The sequence below is a fragment of the Lithobates pipiens genome, unplaced genomic scaffold, assembly GCF_037356315.1.
Source record: "Lithobates pipiens isolate NorthernLeopardFrog02 unplaced genomic scaffold, aLitPip1_a1.2 Scaffold_11, whole genome shotgun sequence".
In the NCBI taxonomy this organism is placed as follows: domain Eukaryota; kingdom Metazoa; phylum Chordata; class Amphibia; order Anura; family Ranidae; genus Lithobates; species Lithobates pipiens.
The window spans coordinates 19,616,609-19,640,115 of record NW_027507696.1 but is presented as its reverse complement, the minus strand read 5'-3'; the positions used below and the strand labels follow the sequence as shown (position 1 = coordinate 19,640,115).

Below are 23,507 nucleotides of genomic sequence, written 5' to 3'. Positions count from 1 at the left end.
GTGCGGCGATGTAGGCTCTCATCTGAGGCAATATGCCGATGTTTTTAAGGACTGCATCGATAAAGTCCCAGGCCACTCTGTCGAATGCCTTCTCTGCGTCGAGAGAGAGGAAGAATCCCTGTTTCTTTTTGGAAGTCAGCCAATTGTTTATGTTCAGGGCCTTAATGGTATTGTCCCGACCCTCCCTGCCCGGGATGAATCCCACTTGGTCAAGGGAAATTAGAGATGGAAGTAGGGGTAATAATCTATTGGCGAGGATTTTGGCATAAATTTTAATGTCTATTATTTTATTACATGATCATACATTAGATTCCCAAACAAGAATATTCCATATGGATCGACATTTAAGGGAGAATTAAAATTCCTCACAAATATTTATTTTATTTTAATAATTTTTTTTTTTTGATCTCCCCCTCATATGGCTTCTTTTTATTTTTCCTAAATCAACATCCCATAGGACTGCATAGTGTTTACCCCAGCCTTGCAGTATTTTGGACGTGCAAGTCCAAATGGTAAATTTTGTCTTTTGAACTAAACAGTATACAGTAAAAATACCAAAATATCATAAAATGCATTTAGCAGACTTAGCTGATCAATGCAATAAATATTTAGCGGCCTGCATATTTTATAACTTATAGTATAAGTTATAATTTTCCAATCCCCCAGATAATACTACTTACAATAGTAAATGACTGAATAATACTTTGTACATACATGGGGAAAACTAGCAGCAAGCTGGGGTTTGTGTCCATCATTTTAATGGCAAGTGTAACTTGCATTTGGCACAACTCACTAGTCTTTAACACCAGTTTAGGGCACTCTGTTTTTAGCCATGTGACTGTAATTTCAAATTTTATTGGACTCAACTCTAAATAACTGGCACATTTTTGTAAGTATACATAGGCTGGCTTGTGAGCTTTGTGAATTGAGTCAACTGCCAGTTAAAATATACAGAGATCTATCTGGTTACAACTCGCCTTAAGTTATGCAAAAATGATCAGTATATGGAATAAAGTTTGTTCCTACAAACATATTCCACAGCTATAGCCATTGTTAACATGCAATGCAAAGTGATTATATGCTTAAGGGTAGCAGTTTGTATTCCTAAAGGATAACTACTACAAAAGGGATTGGGGGTTATTTACTAAAGGCAAATCCACTTTGCACTATAAGTGCAAACTACAAGTGCAAAGTGCACTTGGAAGTGCAGTTGCTGTAGATCTGAGGGGGACATGCAAGAAACATGATTGGATAATAAAATCAGCAGAGCTTCCCCTCATTTCAGAGCTACCCCTCAGATTTACAGTGACTGCACTTGCAAGTGCACTTTCAGTGCAATTTCAAGAGCACTTTGCACTTGTAGTGCAAAGTGGATTTGCCTTCAGAAAATTTCTACATACAATATCACATTTAACATTCAAAGGAGCACAGGGTATTGCTCTTCTTCATGGCCCGGCTGTTAAAGACGATGCTGGATTCTGTCACATTGCTTTTATTTATTAGGCTGGATATGACCATCATAAGGTTGGCCATATAATTGACAATTTTGTTTTTTAACTGAAAAAAAATGGTCACTTGAAATGGAACAGTCCACAGCAATCAGCCACCACCACTGTTTCAATATTTTCCTGGTTTCACATAAGCAACTAATTGACACTACAGTGGAAACCTTTTGAACTGCCACAGTGCAGATAGATAGACAATTTCCACCCCAATTTAATTTGACTTCACTAAACTGAGAAATAATAGAAAAAGGCTTCCAAAACTGCCAAATGGTACCCACCACCTGAAACATAAAAAAAAGCAATTCATCAATGGTCAACCTTGGTGACCGTTTTTACTATGGAAAGCTGGTGGAAAGTTTTCCATGATATCAAACTGTATTAACTCAACTGCTAAATGCAGACATCTGGGGTTTGAGGAAGGTAAAACACACTGCTGCCTAGAGTACAAAAAAGTTAGGAATTGACTTTAACTTTAGGAATGGTAAATATAAATAAGTACTAGAAAGTTTTCTATTACAATGGTCCTCAACATTGGGGTCTCCTTTTCGTAATAGCCATTGCACTGTATTTTGCATAAAGTAATCAATTTTTCATTCCTGACAAATTCTCATTTCTATTATAAAATAAATCAGTATCTGAATTTTTAAAGGGCATTTGAGTGGATTTTTCAATGCACCAACGAAATAAGAATGTTGTCAGCTAGTATATTGTATACCGTATATGAAGACTTTCACTAGAGTCTTTGTTATAATAATGGTATACAGTATGTATTATTATAAGAATTGTATTCCATATCAGATTTATATAAACTCTGAAAAATATTATGTTGGTCATTTGATAACACATGTACTACCATCACATTTTATTTTTGTTTGGACTATCCATTAAATCATCAGCCATCTAGTATCTGTAAATTATACATACTTGTAGGGATTCACTAGCTCTTCTGTGACGTAGTTCAAAAAGTTCCAACCACCATAAGCAAATGATCCCTGCAGAAATGCTAAGGCAATGAGACCAATATCTGGCTCCTGGAAATTCTCAAAGGCATTCTTAGGCTCCAGCCAGAAATACTCCCCTGGGAGAGAATAAGGATTAGAATATGAACCTCTAAACAAATAATATATCTTTATATAAAGCTACTCTTCCACTTAAATGACTCTGCATAAAGTGCTTGTCTTATTGGCAAAAATATCACAATTTTGCCTTTAAAAGGGTACCTGATTTGAAAGCAACATGAGGGCTGCATTGCAGACCTTTCATAAAAATGCTAATTGCTTGGTAGTCATATTGACCTTCTGTCTTCAACGATTTCTAAGTCACTGACCCAAAACATGTATTCAGGTTTTAGTTCAATGTGACTAACGCCAAACCCCTCCCGCCCGGATGGATGAACGGCAGACCGCTGCAAGAACGCCAATGACCCCCCCTCCAGGCGTTAGATGGACGAGAATGCAGCGACAGAGAATAACCTTAACATATGAGGCAGGAGGAATAAAAAGCTGGGCCATTCTCCTCTCCGTTCTCTTCTGGGCTGAACAGGAATTGTGTCTTGAGACACAATTGGCCAGTGTGTCCTGAGACACGATTGGGAGTCCTAAGACTCCCTGGCCAATCAGGTCTCAGGAACTGTCTCCTGATTGGCCAGGAGTAGAATCAAGAATATTAATTTGCTATTGTCACACAAATGGGTGGGCTTGGGGTGCCTCAGGCTTTAATCATGTGCTTAAAAAAAAAGCCCCTTTGGAATCCATGCGTCCAGTGCCCTGCATGTAGATTAGGGGCTGGGTGCATGGATTAGGGGACGACACACCTCTGCCCCGTATTGATGGGCCGCCACTGGATTTCAGAGCCATTAGGAATAATATTTGAAAGAACCAGCTGCATTGTACGCTTAGCATTGGCACCCATGTCTGATTCGCAAAATAGTACATCATTTCTTAAAACCCTCAGCATCTTTTGATTCTGCAGGTGTACCAGCCCTGCTTATATCAGCGATATTCCAATCACATGCATCAAATGATGGTAAAATTTGTGTCCAGGGTTACATCTCCATTTTTACATGTGAGTTTAGAACATATTCTTAATAACTAAGTGGCTACATTAATGGTGTCTATGAAAGATAAGATACTTTCATATGGCCCTACAATCAAAGTACACATACCTTTGCAGATCTGTACTAGTCCCATGATTATGATCAAGCCCAGGGCCAGCAGCTTTCCAGCTGTAAATACATCTTGAACTCGAGTGGCCCAACGCACACTGGAACAGTTTATCCAGGTAAGCAGCACTAAGAGGGGAAAACAAAACCGTTAGTGTTATGTTCAATGCACACTAATACATAGTCCAAACCATAATTCAGTTATTATATGCTACAACAAGAGGGAGCTGTGTTCCAACGATCTGGATTATTAAAAGAGTGCTGTAGTCTTTTATGGTTTCTTTTAGATAAAAGTATATAGGGCCTAAACTCTAGTCTAAACATAACCTCTGTCCTATTGCTGTAGCTACTAAGAAATGCTGCATAATAACTACCTATCAGCAACTTCAGGCTCCCTTTGAATTCTGGAATTCAAACTCAGCCACGGCAACAGCAGTTCATGCGCTGTCAACGGGCAGGAAATATGTTTCAGCAGAGCCAAAGATTTTGAATGATTTTCTCCTGAAATAAGTGACCATATGACTCAATGCCACAAGGGTGATTGGGTGTCAAGACAATGATGGGGGCATGGAACTGCTGACAGGTGACTATTCTTAGCAGCTTAGTAGCTAGGACTGCAAGGGGTAATTAAATAGGGTTAGATTACTATTTACATCTGATTTGGTGAAAACATTTTTACAATTCAGCATAGTTCACTTAGCTATAACTAATATTTTTCACAATAAAACCTAAAAAATAATTCATATTACAAAGTTACGCTATGCTCATATTTGAAACAGCATCCCTTGAGAGTGATGGAGCGCTGGGAAAATTATGTTGGCCAGTTAACAGGTGAACAATGGGAGGAGGCTTTTCAGTTGGTTGACCCAATTGTATACACTGTTAAGGGTGTGTGTGTTATTCCTCCCCCCCCCCATAGACTTCACATAATGGGTCTGCAAACAGAGTCCACAGGTTCTAGATGTAGGAGTGACTATGTTGAACGAATTCATCTTTTGCGGAGGTGTCCAAGTCTCCACCCTTATTGAGCAGGAGTCCCGCATAAATTAAACTCAATATTCCAAGTGTCTCTTCCAGATGACCCAAAGTTCTGCCTACTAGGTTATACTGGAGGAATTTGACTGGGCTAATCAAACTAGAGAGGCCAAAGGAAGAGCCCTGTTTCAGGCACGTAAATTAATAATGCTGCACTGGAAGTCTGAGTATCCTCCTATGGTTGGGGAATGGATTAAGACTGTAGGTGACATGCTGAGGATGAAGAAATTTATATACCACCACCAGGGCTGCAAGCTTAAATATCAAAAATTGTGGGCTCCCTAGTTGGATGTTTCTGGGCATGTCTGAGTGGATCTGATCATGGACAGATTACATAGACTTGATGCCAGCTGAGGTTGTATTTTCAATGCCTGCTGGTGCTGTATTTGTTATTTCCTTGTCTTTGTGACAGCTCTGGCCAAATCTTAGGTGTTTGGGGTTAATGTCTAAAAGGATAAACGCTTTGTTTTGCTTAAATGTCTATATCCCCCCATTGAATGTATTCATAATGGGTATTGTGTCGTATGGTAATGTCTGGCAACGTAATGTTGTGCAATTCTTTAATAAAGTTCTTTTTGGATTTAAGAAAAGAAAATAAGTATTATGGCAAATAGCACAAATTATCCTAATATTTGTTAACCTTCTAGAATCCTTTGTGTATACTTTGTATATGAGCAGCCATTTAAAAAAAAAACATTTTTTAATATATAGTATTGATATAAGAGAACAGAACACTTGAATTTGAAAATAGTATGGCTGCCAATGACTGCAATCTGTACTGTTCAGCGAGAATTACTGGCCTGTAAGCCATGCTGCTTATACATCATAAATATAGTATGCCTTAATCACTGAGCACTGCAGTTTTCCAATGAACAATGCAAAAGGGGTTATTTACAAAAGGCAAATCCACTTTGCACTGAAAGTGCACTTGGAAGTGCAGCTGCTCTAAATCTAAGGGGTAGATCTGAAATGAGGGGAAGCTCTGCTGATTTTATTATCCAATCATGTGCAAGATAAATGCTGTTTTTTTATTTTCCTCGCATGTCTCCCTCGGATCTACAGCGACTGCACTTCCAAGTGTACTTGTAGTACAAAGTGGATTTTCCTTTAGTAAATAACCCCCAAAGTCTTTTTATCAGAAAGATGCAAATAGGCTGTCCTATTCACATGCAGTGCTTTCTGTACTGTCACTGATGTACAAAAAGAATGGCTGTCTTTGGAGATTCCCAGGTATGTACTGAGTAGTCCGAAAGCAGTGTGATTGAACACAGCATTGATCTAAATAGCTTTATTCATCTGGGTTTTATGACAACCCAATTGTAATGCCTAATACATAGCTACACATGAACTATTCCTGCTTAGATTACACATACTTAATGCTTTCCGATCAGCTGCAAAGAGGTGGCACCTCTCTGTCTCACAAAATCAGCTATGGCCTCTTTCCAATGCCCAAGTCGATGCAGCTCAGAAACACCATGTATGACGCAAGGGGAATTTTATGGAAAACCAACAAGCTCACTTCCTAAATATCAAGTCTGTACAAGACACAGGAAAGACAAGACAGGAGGCACCCACTGGTAGTATGAAAAAGATCCGTCGTGCCTACACCCAGTAGTTTGTCCCTGACACATAAGATAATGGTGTCTGCCCAAAGACCCAATGCAGATAACCAGTACAGCCTGAACTGGAATAGAACAGTCTGCGATAACATGTATAATGGGTGTGTGGAAAACACTATGTAGAGGTGCATGATAAACAGGGCAGAGGGAGGCAACTGCACAACCCATCATCCATAAGCACACACAGCGTTGCTGGATACAGGAGACATCCTGTTATTTATTGTCCAAACACCCACAGCTCTTATACGGCTTAATCACACACTGCTTTTTCTTGTGATGTACGTACAACATATTCCGTTTTTGAATATACTTCTTCAAACATATCGCTACATCAATCCAATGCAAAGGCAAATGGACTTTTTGAATGTGTTAGAATGATATGCGGCTCTTAAAGCACTATTCTGTGCTAATAAGCAAGGATGAGCTCAGGTGTGTTCGCAAGTCCACATGCCCGCACCTGCCAGAAAGCTGACACTCCGCAGAGCTAATCACATGCAGTGAAACATTTCCCAATCCGCAGCTACACAGATCCGGAAATGTCTAACTACCTGTGATTAGCTCTGCAGAGTGTCAGCCTCCTGGTGGGCGCGTGCATGTGGACTTGCAAACACACCTGAGCTCATCCTTACCAATAAGACATGTTCAAATTAAGCACCTGCCAACTCATATCAGGACTTGCACGCTCCAATCCTCCCCAACTAGCCAGAACTGACAGCGCTTAAGCTGAGCATACACAAGTAGTAATTCATCCAAACATTTTCATTTTTGGAACGTTCATTTGATTTTCTTTTTTTTATGGTTTTCAAAGACATTTATTCATACAGAGTTCAAGAAGGGCAGTAGGGGGAGAAGAAAACAGTGATTGTATCCAACATTGATATGAGGCATTCAAGTGAGGCATATAAATAAGCAATAAGGTGTCACAAGGAGGAAGTAATCAATGGTCAAGATGGTACCGTAGGCAAGCAGCAGGCTATACATCTTGTCCAAGGTCAGTACATGAGAACGTTAGGCCTGGTTCACACTGGTGCGACTTCTGATGCAACTTGCGTCACACAGAATTGCACGACAAGGGAAATCTCATTGTTTGCAATTGTGCCATAATCGAGACTCAGAACGGTGAAATTTTGAAAAAGGTTCCTGCACTTCTTTGGTGTGATTTACAGTGCCACTTGGGCCCAAAGAATATGAAAAGTCACATCAAGTTCGTACCACATAATTGCACTGCAATTCGCATCAAAGTCATATCGTAAGTGAACCAGTTCTTAAGCCCTTAAACGGACGTTTAGGAACAGTTGGGCATTTTTTTCAACTGCTCCTGAACTCTCCTCTATGTTATCTTATCTGTCCATGTACACAGGGTCGTTTATAGTCGTTTCTAGGCAGTTGACTTTTTTAGAAAGCAAAAAAATTTGTTCAGGCGCTGAGTTTAGAGGCATTTCAAGTGCCAACCGCTTCAAAATGCGATAACTCGGGTTTACCCGTGTTTCGTTTACAGGCGTTTTTCATTTTTGGCTATTTAAAAAAAAATACATAGCAACATTGGCTATTGAACTTCAATTTTCTCGGCTCGTCGTACATCACCGCGTTCTTGACGTTCGGAATTTCTGACAAGATTTGTGTGATTGTGTGTATGCAAGACAAGTTTGAACCAACATCCGCTGGAAAAACTGAGGGATGGCCCCGAACCAGAACACTCTGATCAGCGATCTCAGCCAATGGCGATCGGCCAAATGGGAGTCGACTGGCTGCTGGATTTCCAGCATGCATGTCCGACATACACACAGGCCGAATGTAGGGCATTCTTTTTTGGAACCTGCAAACTCCTCCCGGAGATTTGACCCGTATGTACCCTGCTTTAGAGAAGTAAAGGCCAGACTTTCTAATGGTTAATGGGTCAAATTACCGGGGTAAAATCGACAATTGCTTTCAATCACAGTGGCAAGAAAATTCATAGGATGAAAATTTGAACCAACAAAATTCTAACCGTAAATGTGATCATAACTATTGTAATGTGCTAGGCACAAAAGAACCCCTTTTAATACATCTAAGATTATATTGAAGAAATTTTAAGGGCTTTTAAATTAAAATAGTGGATTCGATATTGGCAGGGTTGAATCCATGACAAATGATCTTCTGATTTTTAATTTGAACAAAATACTACCAGTGTATAGCCAGCTTTATGCTACTGCTCCTCGCTCCTGCCCTCAAATAAACCAGTGTGTTTATGAACAGTGCTGAAGGCTACCAGACCATGCTTGGGTATCCAGCTGCTCTCTAAGTCTACAGGCAGTGTATAACTGAGAGTCATTTGGACAGAGAAAAGTTTTCCCACATTCTTAGTATTAAAGTAGGTCAACCCTTTAAAATGTAGTCCACCTGAGGATTATTATAAGAAGTAGATTAGTCTTACAATTACATTTTTCATTGCTTATGTTTACCATGTGACTGAACAAAGCTACATTTATTTTACAAATGCATGATTTCCTTCCTTCCTTTCATATATGAAATCCTTTTTAACGGAAGTTCTGTTCAATGATGTTGAATTGATTACTATAGCATGGTGGCTCAGTGGTTAGCCCTTTAGCCCTTTAGCCTTACATACCTCAGATAAATAATCCACTTGGGGCATTATCTGTAGATATCAGTGAGACTGGTATACAGATCACAGTCAAAGTTTATGAATAGCAAACACATTTAATTTTGATAATGTAGGGAAGGGTTAAAACCTGTGCCAGGTTTTTTCATTTTTTTTTGCTATCTGTTTACCATTGGGGAAATTTCCCTTCACATATCATCCCAGAGATGCAACAGCTATTTAGAGGTGATCTCCAAAAACAAGGTGAATTCCTCTTAGACGGTTGTCTCCAGATAGTTGCCTATATTGGAATTTTGCATTTCATCTCACTTTAAGTGACCAATGGGCACAGAGGTTCTATTCCAAAAGTTTTGCCTACAGATATATTTTAAGCCAATATAGGCAAAAGCTGAACCGACAGTACATTTTTGGGCAATGGGAGGGAACCAATGTACTCTGACAGAAACCAATGCAATCACAAGTAGAGCATCCTCTATATGGATAAGGTCTTACTGAGATTTTAGCACAGGACCCTACTGATGCCAATCATGATTGACAGCCACTAAACCACAGTACTGCCTACATTTTCATGTGTTGAATGCACTTTAGATTAAAAGAATGTAAAGAAAAAAAAATACGCCCATGCTGGCCTTTTTCCTAAGTTATATGTCATCAATATGTATAAACTTGCATGAACTCTGATGCCCATCATCTAAACTACACGTTTAATGCTCAAACCAATATTTAAAGCATTACTGTAACAAAACAAGAAATGATGGATAAAAGACACAATGTGCCAATTAATTATATTAATAGTAGAGCTCCAGATGTGTTAGGTGCAAATAGAATCCTTTAAAGTGGTTGTAAACCCTTACAACACACTTTGACCTACAGGCAAGCCTAGATTAAGGCTTACCTGTACGTCCATGAAATATCTCCTAAACCTATACGGTTTAGGAGATATTTGCCCGAAGACAGGCACCGCGGTCTACGGCACATGCACCGTAGACAGTGGTGCGCAGGCGCACTTAACGCGGCATTTTCAATGATGGACCTGCTGCACGTATCGGCTCCCATGCGCATGCGCGGGAGTGACGTCATCGTGGCTTCACCGAATGACAGCGGTGGAGCTGCGAGACCCCACCGAGAAGATGGATGCGCCGGACTACAGGGGACAGCGGTGACTTTGCTGGCTCCTGTGTCAGGTAAGTGACACATAATGAACTACTATGTGATGCATAGTAGCCCATTATGCTTTGCCTTTGCAGGGAATGAAAGAGGAAATAAACTCATCAGGGTTTACTTCCTCTTTAATTTCCCAGCATTTACCTTTCATTTATTTAATGAGCAGTGCTCCCAAAACCATCTTTAGCTTGATAGGAAGCCAAAGTGTCCAATAAAGAGTTTAGGGAGGGGTGACCAGCACCCAACCTTTTCAAAGCAAGGTAACCATGGATTTTTAAGCTGCTGGTCAGATGCTGGTTTTCCAGTATGCACATTCAACACGTCTTACAAATGGCTTCTGTAGAACAGAGCTCTACACACAAGGCCGAAAATCTTCTAAAAACAGTCGGTCCGGGAGCCAATGGCTTTGAGTTATGATCAATGTGATCTGGCGGGGAACACAAAGATTTTTCAGCTCTTTGGCGCCACCCTTTGGGCTCCTTCTGCTAATTTCGTGTTAGTAGAAGTTTGGTGAGTGTTGATTTGCACTTTTCTTTTTGCGTTTTTCATTTAGCGCTTTTCAGTTTGTTTCTGAACGTCCATTCACCAACCAGCCATGTTGCGGAATCGGAGCGTGTTTTATATTATTGGCCTTGGAGTTATTGCTTCGACATTCTTTTTTTGGTTGAATAATGATTTGATTTGGTATATTTTCTCTATTTTTGGATGCATAGAATGCATTTTTTGGTTAAGTTCTATTGGCAGATAGCATGTCTAATTTAATTTTTTATTTTTTTTGAATGCACAATAAAAAAAAATGTGTAGAATAATACTTGGCTATCTGTTTTACTTCAAATGACAGTTTGGGAGTAGGCAGTTACATTTGAAAAAATACAATGTAAATTGACAAGGGACACCAACATAGTTGTATCTTTGATTTTAATTCTATGGGATAATGGTGTTGGGGTAACTTGCACAAATTAAAAAAAAACAAAAAACATAATAATATTATTCTTGATCTCACTAGCAAAAAAAAAGCCTTTGAAAATTTGTTTCCAATAACTCGGTATCACCAGCAAAGCAGCTTCATTATTATCCAATTAAATAAGAAGAGAATGTGCGCTGCATTTGGAGATTTCATACTTTGCCACGTCATGAAAATTAATTCTCCATTACAAACGCTAGTTTACAAGACCGACCACTTCTGCTTCCGAGCATGCGTGTTTGTACTTTGGACTTTTGTTCGACGGACTTGTGTACACGTCCGACAACACACATTTGTTGGTGGAAAATTTGAAGACATGCTAGCCAACATTTGTTGGTGGGAAGTCCGACAACAATTGCCCGATAGAGCATACACACGGTTAGATTTTACACCAACAACCTGACATCCAACAAAATCTGATCGTGTGTACGGGGCTTTACAATTAAAATGAACCCTTTCATCTGTTATCCAAATGGATAACATTTGAACCCCATCATGTGAAACTTTGTCTAGTGTACATGCACTTTATAAAGGCTAGCACACATTTGACATTCATGCACAGTGCCTTGTATGGATATATAAATAAACTGTGACATATTCATGCATACTTGGAACACTCAAACGTACTTGTTTATCAAATGAAAAAAGTGTAACCATTCCAAAAATATCCATGGCCACTGACTATTTTTACTATGACTGATTGGCTGAGGGCTGAATGCCCAATCCAGCTGAAATCTGTTTCTTCTGAAGAGTGTGATATCCAAACAGCATCTGTTTTACGGTAGTAACAAAAGCTTCAAATATGTGCTTTCTTCTGATTAGTCATAATGCTGCCTTGTAATATGCTGAAATACAACATTTTTTCTTCGTATGTGACAAACAAATAGAGCTTGCTACAGGCTGCACTATATCACTGGCTCATTCAGTGCAGGTATGTCCCTTCCTTACACCAATACTTGGAAATCAGTCATGTTCGTATACAATGTCATGCGGATCAGGGTGTTCTGCCAGGCCGGACAATTTGTTTTCAAGCTCAGTAAGAAATTGGAAGACAGAGGGGAGGAGATATAAGCTAACTAGCTAGAGAGAAATACTAGAAATAGTAGGAGGGAGAGGAAAGCAGAAAACTTAGCACTCACTTGTAAATAACAAAGTATAACAAGAGAGAGAGAAATAAGGAAAGGTCAGAGGGGTAATGAAGGTCTCACGGTTTGCTGCAGATGCATTTTAGCAGACACACATGAAAACAAGGACATAAATGAAATAAGAGTGACACCTACTCTTGTCTAAACCACTTGTCTGCAAGGGCAATGTGTTTTTTTTATTGTTCACGCACATATTAATATCTGCATTTTCTGGTGGAAATGACCTTAAACCCCCAAATACTTAAACATTTTCAGAAAGCAGAGGCCCTGTAAAATGAAATGATGGTAGTTGCAATTTTTTATGTTGCACGATACTTCCCTAACTGTTCGAATCACTATGTTCAAGAAAAAAAATTCACTAAAATGAATTTAAAGCGGGAGTCCGCCGGGACTCCGTGTTTTTTTTTTTTTTTTAAAGCCAGCAGCTACAAATACTGCAGCTGCTGACTTTTAAAATAGTGACACTTACCTGTCCAGCGTGCCCGCGATGTCGGCACCCGAAGCCGATCTCTAGATCGTCTGTCGGGTGCTGCCGCCGCCATCTTGGGTATGGGAATTAGGAAATGGAGCCTTTCGGCTTCATTTCCTGGTTCCCTACTGCGCATGCGCGAGCCGCGCTGCGCAATAAGGACAGTCCCCGCTGCCTCTGGGAACTGTGTGTTTCCCAGCAGGCAGCGGGGCACTTGCGGAAAGGGGCGTAATCTATGCCCCTTTCCGCAGAGAGCTATCCCGGAAGTGGGTGCAGAATACCTGTACTGTACAGGTATCTGCACCCCCCTCCCCCCTGAAAGGTGCCAATTGTGGCGCCGGAGGGGGGGAGGGTTCCGATGAGGGAAGGTCCACTTTAGGGTGGACCTCCGCTTTAAGTACAAACACAATATAATACCCAGTTTTTGGTAAAATATAAAAGGAGAGTTGTCGATGTGATAGGGCAGTGCGCATATCAAAGCGAGTTTCCCCACAGAAGTCAATCGAAACTAAGATAATTTTTTCCACATTGACTTCTATTACATGCAATACCGCATGTGGCCAGAGGTGGGGGGCCCCGGAGATCCTTGGAAATACTCAGGGACAGTCCGGCTGAATTTGGAAAGGCTTGGGAACAAAGAATTTCCGAGTGTTTCCGAGTATTTCCAGGTGAATCCGAGTATTTCCGAACGGCTCCAAGCCGTTCTGAGTGTCCCTGGTGGCCAAATGTGGTACTGCGCACCCCTTAGCTTGAATTTTGCTCGTTTTGCGAGGCAGCACTCGCAAACCAAGTCAGAATTTAAAAAAAAGTTGCTCGTCTTTCAAAACGCTCGTTAACCGCACTACTTATAAACCAAGATTCCACTGTATAATGTATTCCCCTTTACTTTTCCCCCAGCTGCTCCAAAAGGGGTTTGTAGAGAGGTGAGAGGAAGGGCAGAAGAGCTGGGCCAGCAGAGACAGTAACTTGCACTCCAAGGAGAGGTGAACTCTGTTGAAGAGAATTGACTGATTTTCCTAGCCAGTTCAAACTCACATATTTTATTTATTTGTACTTTTACCTGGTGACAGAGTTCCTTTAAGAGCTTGCCTTTTCGGGTGCTTAGAGAAAGGCTATACCTGATCTTTAGTGCTTTTGTGTTCACCACAAAGTGTATTGAGTGGAGGTTGCACCACATGGGCGGGCACACGAGTCATTATATAGGTAATCGGAGACCGTGAAAGACACAACCCTATCAGAAATTGTCTTAGTAATATATCGGACTTGGTTTCAAAGTGTCTGTCTTTACCAGTCTTTCTCAACTTCTTTTTGTGGTCAAGAAAGAATGCTCCCCCTGATCAGAATAGTCATCCTGCTGCTTTGGCTGAGTAGTGATGGACATTGGACCTATGTAGTCAGGGCCGGACTTACTATTGGGCTTGACTGGGCTCAAGCCCAGGGGCCCCGCCCAATAGGGGGCCCCGCTGCCCTGCCAAGATACAGAGCAGAACCTGTCACTCAGAGGGACACTGTCAGCTGCTAGCCTAGGAGATTTGGAACAGCGAGAGAAGCGGGGGCGGGGCTGTGCTGTGAACAGGAGGCGGAGCTGAGGAAATGTGTAACAGTGAGGGCTGGTGGAGCAAGTCAGTGTATTGTGAAGCAGAGTGTAACTCCCCTCCCCCTCTCCAGCCCGCCACATTGGACTACACAGGTGGTGAATGGGGGAGCTGGGAGGGAGATGCACAGTACCTGAAGCCCCAGGAGGACATAGCAAAGGAAGGTATGACTATGGGAAGATCCTGCAGCACTGAGCACACACATCATTCTGGCTGAATGGGAAGAAGATGGTGGGGAGTGCTGCACAGTCACATGTAGTTCTGGCTGGTCAGTGTCCACAAATGTGTCTTTAGACAGTGCAAAGTTACTGATCAGCCTCCCCCCCCCCTCCCTCTGTAATCTTTGTTTTTTCTTTATAGCTGCACACTGATCAGATCTCTGGAAGATCCTGCAGCCCCCCAGCGTAGTGTGTCCAGTGACAGGTCACACTTGGTTGATTGTTAACCATTTCAGCTCAGCTATTTAGCCAGAGCTCTCTATGTGCTGCACATGTTTTTGTGAAGGATTTCCTGCTGATTCAGGCTAGAAGTGTCACAGACCCATTAACTGTTTACTGCCCTCCACTAATCCTGACGAGATCACTGTTTGTAATAAAAATGTTATTTTGGAAATTAAATGTGCTGCTGCCTTGTCCCTTGGTTGCACTTTTCAAAGAAGGATTACTGACTTGATCTTGCAGAACCAGTTTAAATAGAGTGTCACAGTCCTGCAATACTATATATATATGTACACTGAGTTCAACCATATCAGCAGTCTCTGACCATCTCTTGTACCATGTCTGCAGTCTCTGACCATCTCTTGTACCATGTCTGCAGTCTCTGACCATCCCATGTACCGTATTCTGCAGTCTCTGACCATCCCATGTACCGTATTCTGCAGTCTCTGACCATCCCATGTACCGTATTCTGCAGTCTCTGACCATCCCATGTACCGTGTCTGCAGTCTCTGACCATCCCTTGTACCGTGTCTGCAGTCTGTGACCATCCCATGTACCGTGTTTGCAGTCTGTGACCATCCCATGTACCGTGTCTGCAGTCTGTGACCATCCCATGTACCGTGTTTGCAGTCTGTGACCATCCCATGTACCGTGTCTGCAGTCTGTGACCATCCCATGTACCGTGTCTGCAGTCTCTGACCATCTCTTGTACCGTGTCTGCAGTCTCTGACCATCCCATGTACCCTGTCTGCAGTCTGTGACCATCCCATGTACCGTGTCTGCAGTCTGTGACCATCCCATGTACCGTGTCTGCAGTCTGTGACCATCCCATGTACCGTGTCCGCAGTCTGTGACCATCCCATGTACCGTGTCCGCAGTCTGTGACCATCCCATGTACCGTGTCTGCAGTCTCTGACCATCCCATGTACCCTGTCTGCAGTCTCTGACCCTCCCTTGTACCCTGTCTGCAGTCTCTGACCCTCCCTTGTACCCTGTCTGCAGTCTCTGTTTCTCCCTTGTACCCTGTCTGCAGTCTCTGATCCTCCCTTGTACCCTGTCTGCAGTCTCTGACCCTCCCTTGTACCCTGTCTGCAGTCTCTGACCCTCCCTTGTACCCTGTCTGCAGTCTCTGATCCTCCCTTGTACCCTGTCTGCAGTCTCTGACCCTCCCTTGTACCCTGTCTGCAGTCTCTGACCCTCCCTTGTACCCTGTCTGCAGTCTCTGATCCTCCCTTGTACCCTGTCTGCAGTCTCTGATCCTCCCTTGTACCCTGTCTGCAGTCTCTGATCCTCCCTTGTACCCTGTCTGCAGTCTCTGATCCTCCCTTGTACCCTGTCTGCAGTCTCTGATCCTCCCTTGTACCCTGTCTGCAGTCTCTGATCCTCCCTTGTACCCTGTCTGCAGTCTCTGATTCTCTTGTACCGTGACTTACACATATACAACTCACACACACAGCCTACTTAGGCTGTATGTGAGTGATATGAGGTGTGTATATATGTGATATAGGCTGCATATGAATGACATTATACACACATACACAGAAAATGTTCACACATATATTAATGTGTCATGTGGGGGGTCTTGTTGCGTCACCTCCCTGAAATTAGTTTTTGCAGGTTGGGATTAGGGATGAGCTCCGGCTTGTTCACACACTCTATGTGCAGAGCCCGCCAGGAAGTCAGCGCAACGCAGCACACATCGAGGCAATGTCTCACTGCCTGTGAGTCGCGCAGCGCTGCATCGACTTCCTGACAGGCTCTGCACGTGGAGTGTGCGAATACGCTGGAGCTCATCCCTAGTTGGGATGTCTGTGACTGTGAGCCGAGCCAAGTATACTCGGCTACTCTGGGCTCCGCTCGGGACTGCGAGCAGACCCGAGAGCCGCAAAGATACACAGGACTCTGTATCTCTGCGGCACCATTTTTAAGCTTCAAGACTGCAATGACAACAAGGCTGCAAATGACACTGACAAGGCTGCATTGATGGGCATTTAAATGTAAAGTTTTTTTCTCCTCAAACTTCCCTCCTAAACTTTGGATGCGTGTTATACGCTGACGCGTATTATACGGTAATGTATAGCAGGTAGGGCCCGAAAGTGACTCAAGCCCAGGGGCCCCAACCACCCTAAGTCCTGCCCTGTATGTAGTCATTGACATAAAATGGAAATTTGAAGATATTATAAGTGTTCATCTCTTAGCGTGCCTTAAGAAATCACTGTATGATCAAGAAAAGCCTGTTGGCCACTTTGGATTATTGTTCCTGAAATACACGTGCACATGAACCTTTGTTTACATCAAATCATTTTTCTGGAAAACAAACATGCACCAAAAAATAAAGATTTTTAAAAAAAATATTTTAAAGCATATGTGTGCAAGTTAAAAAAAAAAAAAACTTAACATATTTAGCCTAGTTCGCCAAAACATATACCGTATATACTCGAGTATAGGCCGACCCGAATATAAGCCGAGGCCCCCAATTTACCCCCAAAAAAACTGGCAAACTTATTGACTCGTGTATAAGCCGAGGGTGAGACATGCCTGTCCATCCCTGTGTGTGTGTCCGTCCATCCCTGTGTGTCCGTCCATCCCTGTGTGTCCGTCCATCCCTGTGTGTCCGTCCATCCATCCCTGTGTGTGTGTGTGTCCATCCATCCCTGTGTGTGTGTGTCTCCATCCATCCATCCATCCATCCCTGTGTGTGTGTGTCTCCATCCATCCATCCATCCATCCCTGTGTGTGTGTGTGTCTCCATCCATCCATCCATCCGTGTGTGTGTGTCTCCATCCGTGTGTGTGTGTGTGTGTGTGTGTGTGTGTGTGTGTGTGTCCAGCCTACCTGTGTCCCGAGCCTTTGTCCCGAGCCTCCGTCCCGTGTCGTGCCTTGCCTTCGTCCCGTCCCGTCCCGTCCTGTCCTGTCCCGTGCCGTGCCTTGCCTTGCCTCCGTCCCGTGCCCTCTTCGTCGGCGGCCATTGTAAAATTCAAAAGCCGCGCCTCCTCCTTCGCCTGTGATAGGCGGAACACTGAATTTCCCAGCAGCCTGTGTTCCGCCTATCACGGACGTCGTATCATCCTCGTCCGTAGTACGAGGATGAGACGACGCCCGTGATAGGCGGAACACAGGCTGCTGGGAAATTCAGTGTTCCGCCTATCACAGGCGAAGGCGGAGCCGGAGGCGCGGCTTTTGAATCATAGAATGGCCGCTGTCTGTCTGCTCGACACGCTGATCGAGCGGGCAGACAGCGATGACTCGAGTATAAGCCGAGGGGGGCACTTTCAGCCTCAAAAAAGAGGCTGAAAATCTCGGCTTATACTCGAGTATATACGGTACATTCCATTTTGTAAGCCGGCCATACATTGATCAATTTTGGGCCAGTTCAGCAGGAACCAGCCAAATTTCAATCTACGTATGGGGGGGGGGGGTTAGATAGTTGTACAGAAGTTGATCAACTAGACTGTCAGTTTTTTCCCTAATGTGTGAATGCGGGAATTGGTTAATTTTTTTTTGGTCAAAATGCCAAACGCTCCTAAACATTGCATTTAGGTGCGTTTAGCGTTTTTTTCTGAATGAAAACACTTCTCAAAAATGGAATTGTGATATGTTTTTCTCTGCCTCTAAACAAGCTCTGGAAATATGCCTCTAAACTCCCCGATGCACATGGACACATAAGATAACATTGAGCTGCTTCTACAGGCAGGAGAAGAAAAAAACCCCAGCAAAACTCCTGTAGAAACAGAGTTTTTTTAAGCCCAGTGCGCATGGATCCTAATTCAGCCTAATTAGCTGGATAGCAAATGATTTCACTAGACAAAAGCAAGAAAAAGATGATTTCACTAGACAAAAGCAAGAAAAAGATGAATTCACTAGACAAAAGCAATCGTGTATAAAAGGATGCTTCCAGAATAGATGCAATAAATATTGTAACTACAATTCTTGTCTAATAGGTCAGAAAATGTGCAGCTCAAGCTAATTTAATTACATTGTCTTAATATGGGTGTCAGAGGTGAGAGGAGTACATTCCTACAAACTTCCCTGTACTTAACTAAATGCTGATGTGGCGTGTATAAGTAATCTATTAATACTGAAGTCTGAAGCTTTTAATTTAAGTGGTTGTGGTGTTCCAAGTACCCGTGCCATCTAAAAGCTGCATGGCTGGATGAGACAATTGTACATTACAAATAAATCATTATCTAATACATCTGTGGAGAGACGAGTTCTATTCTTGTCTCAGCATCCTTTCATAAAGCAGATACAATTAAAGGTACCCAGAGGTTTTACAGACCAATGGTTGGATTGGCAGAACTAGATTTCCATCACTGGAGCCTGTGCATACACAATCTTTGGCTTTGTTGGAGCTACCTCTTTTAAATATAAAATTTTCTTGTTTTACTGCTCCTAAGCTGGCCTTCAATGTCACAATGAGAAAATAAGATTAAATGACATGACTATAGTTTAACTGTTCATGGGGAAAAAAATGCCCCTTTGCCTCTGCGGCCTACTGTGCCTAATCATAAATCAGGCCCTGCTGATGGGTACAATCACTTTAGGCACCAAAAGCTTGATGCGACTGTTCTTGGCTTGCACATCTGCACTTGTAAATTTTTATTAAGCACGCTGACAGATGTATACCTCTATTTGTGGCATGTATATATTTGAAACATAACCGAGAAATTCTGCATCCAGGATTCCAACCCTTCAAACTAACAAATGCAGCTAGTACAGAAGTTTATTAATATCAAACATATGCATATAATAAACATAAATTGCATCACTTAATAATAGAATATATTAACAAAAATAAATGTAAAACAGATTGTAAGGGGGGCTTCTGATTGGCCGGTTGTTGGTACACAATCACTCCCACCCCGCTTCTTCTTGGATAGGACTACAACCCTCTGCTGGTAGTTCCTAACTTTCGCCATGTGATGCCTACTCCTTGCCAAAGGTCTTCCACGGCATCCCTGGCCTTTAGCATTTATATTCACAAGAAAGGTTTGTCTACACAAAGATATAATTTCTGCACTGTATTGTTGACTTTGCAATCACATATAGTGGATGAATTGTGAAAGTCGCCTACTGCAAATCACTGATAAGCTACTTTCTCTTAGACCCCTTTCACAAGAATGGACCGTCTATCCGTGGATTCCTATGGGCAAACGGATGACCATCCATTACCATCCCTTAACCTCTGCTTCCTGTTTTTAATCAGTTTTTTTCATGTACAAAGCTACGTCCAGATCCGTCAAAACAGATATTAACTGACGTTAACAGACAATGTCCATCAACTTCCAATCAGTTAGGAAGATTTTGAAGAAATCATTTATTTTGATTATCTGTATGGGAGGAGCAATGCTTTCTGGGTAATTTCCTTAAAGGCACAAAAACTGCTGTAAACCGATCAAAACAGATACAAAAACGGATGAAAAAATGGATGTAAACTTAACGGAAGATGGATGAAGCAACGGATAATAACTGATACGTTTTTAACGTGGCTAAACTGATGGTGCCCATGTAAAAGGGGCCTCAATTTCTCTACTCTCTTCGGGAGCCCCATAGTGTTGAGACCCATCTACCTGTATACTACACCCAGGGCCGCTGATAGGGGGGACCACCGGTCCTCCTGTAGGGGGCCCCAGACAGCAGGAGGATTAGTGGAGCAGAGAAGAATCAATGACAGAACAATGCCCTCTGTGTCTCTCACGCAGCAACTGAAAGCTGGTTTGCTGGGTGAGAAACACGGGGGCCCAGGCTGTCCCTTCTTTGGATGATGAGCTGGCACCACTGAGCTCCTTCCTCCCACTCCGCTTGTACTCACAGCTGGGGATGGGAGACGGGAGGCCGGAGCAGAGAGCAGAGAAGAGACAGATAGGAAACATCTAGCAGGAGGTGCACTGTGTTGTGCTCTCCTTCCTGTCAGAAGAGCGTTCCTCTGCACTCAGTATACAGCTCATGAGGCCACGGATCGCTGTTACTGTAGATCGCATTGCACTGTATACACACAATGCCCCCTATCCCCATTTCCTGCTGCCGGGAGAAGAAAAGTCTTTTGGATGAGCTAGGGGGCCGTGTCAATGTGTGTATACAGTGCAATGCGATATACAGTAAGATCCGGTCTCATGTGCTGTCAGGGGTCAAGTCCTGGGGAAAAAAGTGTGGGAACTCCCACCCAAGATCCACTCGCCCCCGCCAAAAAAAAAAAAAAATGATACGCTCATATGCACGAACGCTTCAAAAGTGGTATTTTTCATCCAATTTTCGTATTGTGTGTATGAAGCTTAACGCTTTGGGCGTTTTTGGACACGCGTTTTTACCGCGATTTTGCCGCGTTTTGAGTTTTTTTTTTTTTTTTTATACACTGTGGTTGCTTAGCAACCCGATATATAGAGTGAAAAAAAAATGCAAAATGCAAATCGCGGTAAAAAAGTGGTACTTGCATTTTTGATGCAGGTCCATTGACTTCTATTACATGCAAAATGCTGCATTTTGCATGAAAAAAAGTCCCCGGCCCTTTCCAAAAACGCAGAGGCACAAAAATGCATTGATGTGAACATGTTCCATAGGAACCCATGTTAAAAAATTTCCCTGCATTTCTGCAAAATGCATCAAAAAACGCGTTAGTGTGAATCAAGCCTAATAGTGAGTTTCAAGGCCCAGACTTTAGTAGAATGCCAGATAGTACCCTCATGTGTTTTATGCTTGGCGTCACTCTTATTATCAGTGACCCTGAGGTTCAAGGAGAGCTGGAGGACAGCAAGAAGCCACATCCTCCAGGACAAGGTGCACAGACAGACCGCAAAACCTATTTGTGTAAAGAACAAAGGCAAACCAAAAGCCCTTGTGATTTTAGCTGCTGCACAAAAAGCCAACAAATAAGCAAATACATAATCTGCCGCGCACAATAGTTCTGCGTTTTAATGCTGCCGTCTCACATTTCTCACACAAACACACATGACTTCTGTTGACACACTTATATACACAGACAGGCTCGTATTTTTTTTAGGTTCAATCTTGCATTAATCTCACCCATGCAAACAGAGGATTTATCCTATCACTTCCCCTACACTATATCTTCTTGCTGACTCAGCTCTGAGTAATCAGCCTGTCTGAATAATGACATTTGAGGCCCAGCTGTGCTTGCATAATCCAGACATCCCCCCCCCCTTCCTCTATGTTTTGAGCTTTCAGGGAACCAGTTTGAGCAGGATCTTCTCCTCCCGTCAACCAGGCACCGGTGTCCCAAGAGCACCGTCCAAAACAACCCATCCCCCATATCCGCAGAGATGAGAGTCAGGGTCAGAACCAAGATCCAATCATCACTTATTAACTGCTTAGTGACAGTTTCCACAGGAACTTCGGGCTTGTTGCATCTTTTGTTTTGTTTTTTTATGGTGACCTACAATGACCGATTCATTTGCTAGTCATCAATCCTTTGTAGTGGATGAAGGGCACTGTGTACACCATTTAACTCTGTCAGAGGGAGACATCGTTCTCATTTATTCTACCTAGCATATAAAAAGGTAGCACTGTATCACATTCCTCCTGCATAACAACAGCAGTGCCCTTTATTCTACAGTCTGCCTGGTTATCTAGCATTAGATAACTTTTATTTTAATCTGTGTAATTGCATAATGTGCACTGTGGTGTGCATTGCAAACAAGAGCTGCTGCTCGCTCTAGTGTGTTAAAATGCATTGCAGTGCTTGCCTTTTTTTTTTTTTTTTTCAATACATAAGCATAGGTGTGTGCACAGGGTGTGCTGGGTGTGCCCGGGCGCACCCTGATCACCCTATGCGGTGCCGATTCCCCCTGCTTCCTCGCACCCCCGTCTCCTCCTTGCAGTGCTGCCAGCTCCCTCCTCTCCTCTTTCACCTGCTGCTGTGGGTGCTTTTTCAGGATGGAGAGCGAGGGAAGGGGCCGGTAAATATTTAACTTACCGGCCCCTTCCTTTCTTGTTCTAAATGAACACAGTATTTTTTATTCTTTATTACTCTTTTACAGTTTTTTAGGAGCCCTGTTCAGGGGCTTTGGTGAAATATCAAGGGTCATAGTTTATTATTCTTCAGTTAAGAATGAACCCAGGAGTGATCGGTACAGATCACAGATCACTCACTGGGGGTTATTTACTAAAGGAAAATGCACTTGGAATTAAAGTCCCTGTAGATCCGAGGGGGACATGCAGGGAAAATAAAAAAACAGCATTTTAGCTTGCACATGATTGGATGATAAAATCAGCAGAGCTTTCACTCATTTCAGATCTACCCCTTAGATTTAGAGTGACTGCACTTCAAAGTGCACTTGCAGTGCAAAGTGGATTTGCTTTTCGTAAATAACCCCCAGTGAGTGACCTGTACCGATCACTCCTGGGTTCATTCTTAACTTAAGAATAATAAACTATGACCCTTGATATTTCACCAAAGCCCCTGAACAGGGCTCCTAAAAAAACTGTAAAAGAGTAATAAAGAATAAAAAATAATCTTGTAAAAAAATAAAATAGTAAAAAATAATGCAAAAAATAATAAAAATAACAACTACTGACACCAATCTCTGCTTTACTGACATCGTCCACTGCTCTGCTCATATATATATACGCAAGTGTGTTTGTGCTCTGGGGTGCACACCCTAATGCAATAGGCTGCGCACACCAATGTACATAAGTCATTTTTTTATGGGCATTAGGGCATAGCACAAGAGTGTAACATCACCTACTTTTTTTTTAGCACATATCATTACAATGTTTTGGTGTAAACTGAAGCCAAAGGACATGGGGAAAATTGCCCTGTTGCTGCATTTGGACTGCATTGGCCAGTCTAATGTAGCC

General features: G+C 42.5%; 1 protein-coding gene across 1 annotated transcript in view; it reads right to left on the bottom strand.

The window, feature by feature from the left end:
* The window catches only part of SLC7A8 (solute carrier family 7 member 8), a 71,027-nt gene that overhangs the window by 18,593 nt on the left and 28,927 nt on the right, over nucleotides 1-23,507 (bottom strand). The window contains exons 5-6 of the mRNA XM_077469408.1: nucleotides 3,670-3,795; nucleotides 2,430-2,583 (exon numbers count right to left, since the gene is read on the bottom strand). Coding sequence (XP_077325534.1) covers nucleotides 2,430-2,583; nucleotides 3,670-3,795 — 280 coding nt within the window. The remainder of the gene's footprint in view (nucleotides 1-2,429; nucleotides 2,584-3,669; nucleotides 3,796-23,507) is intronic.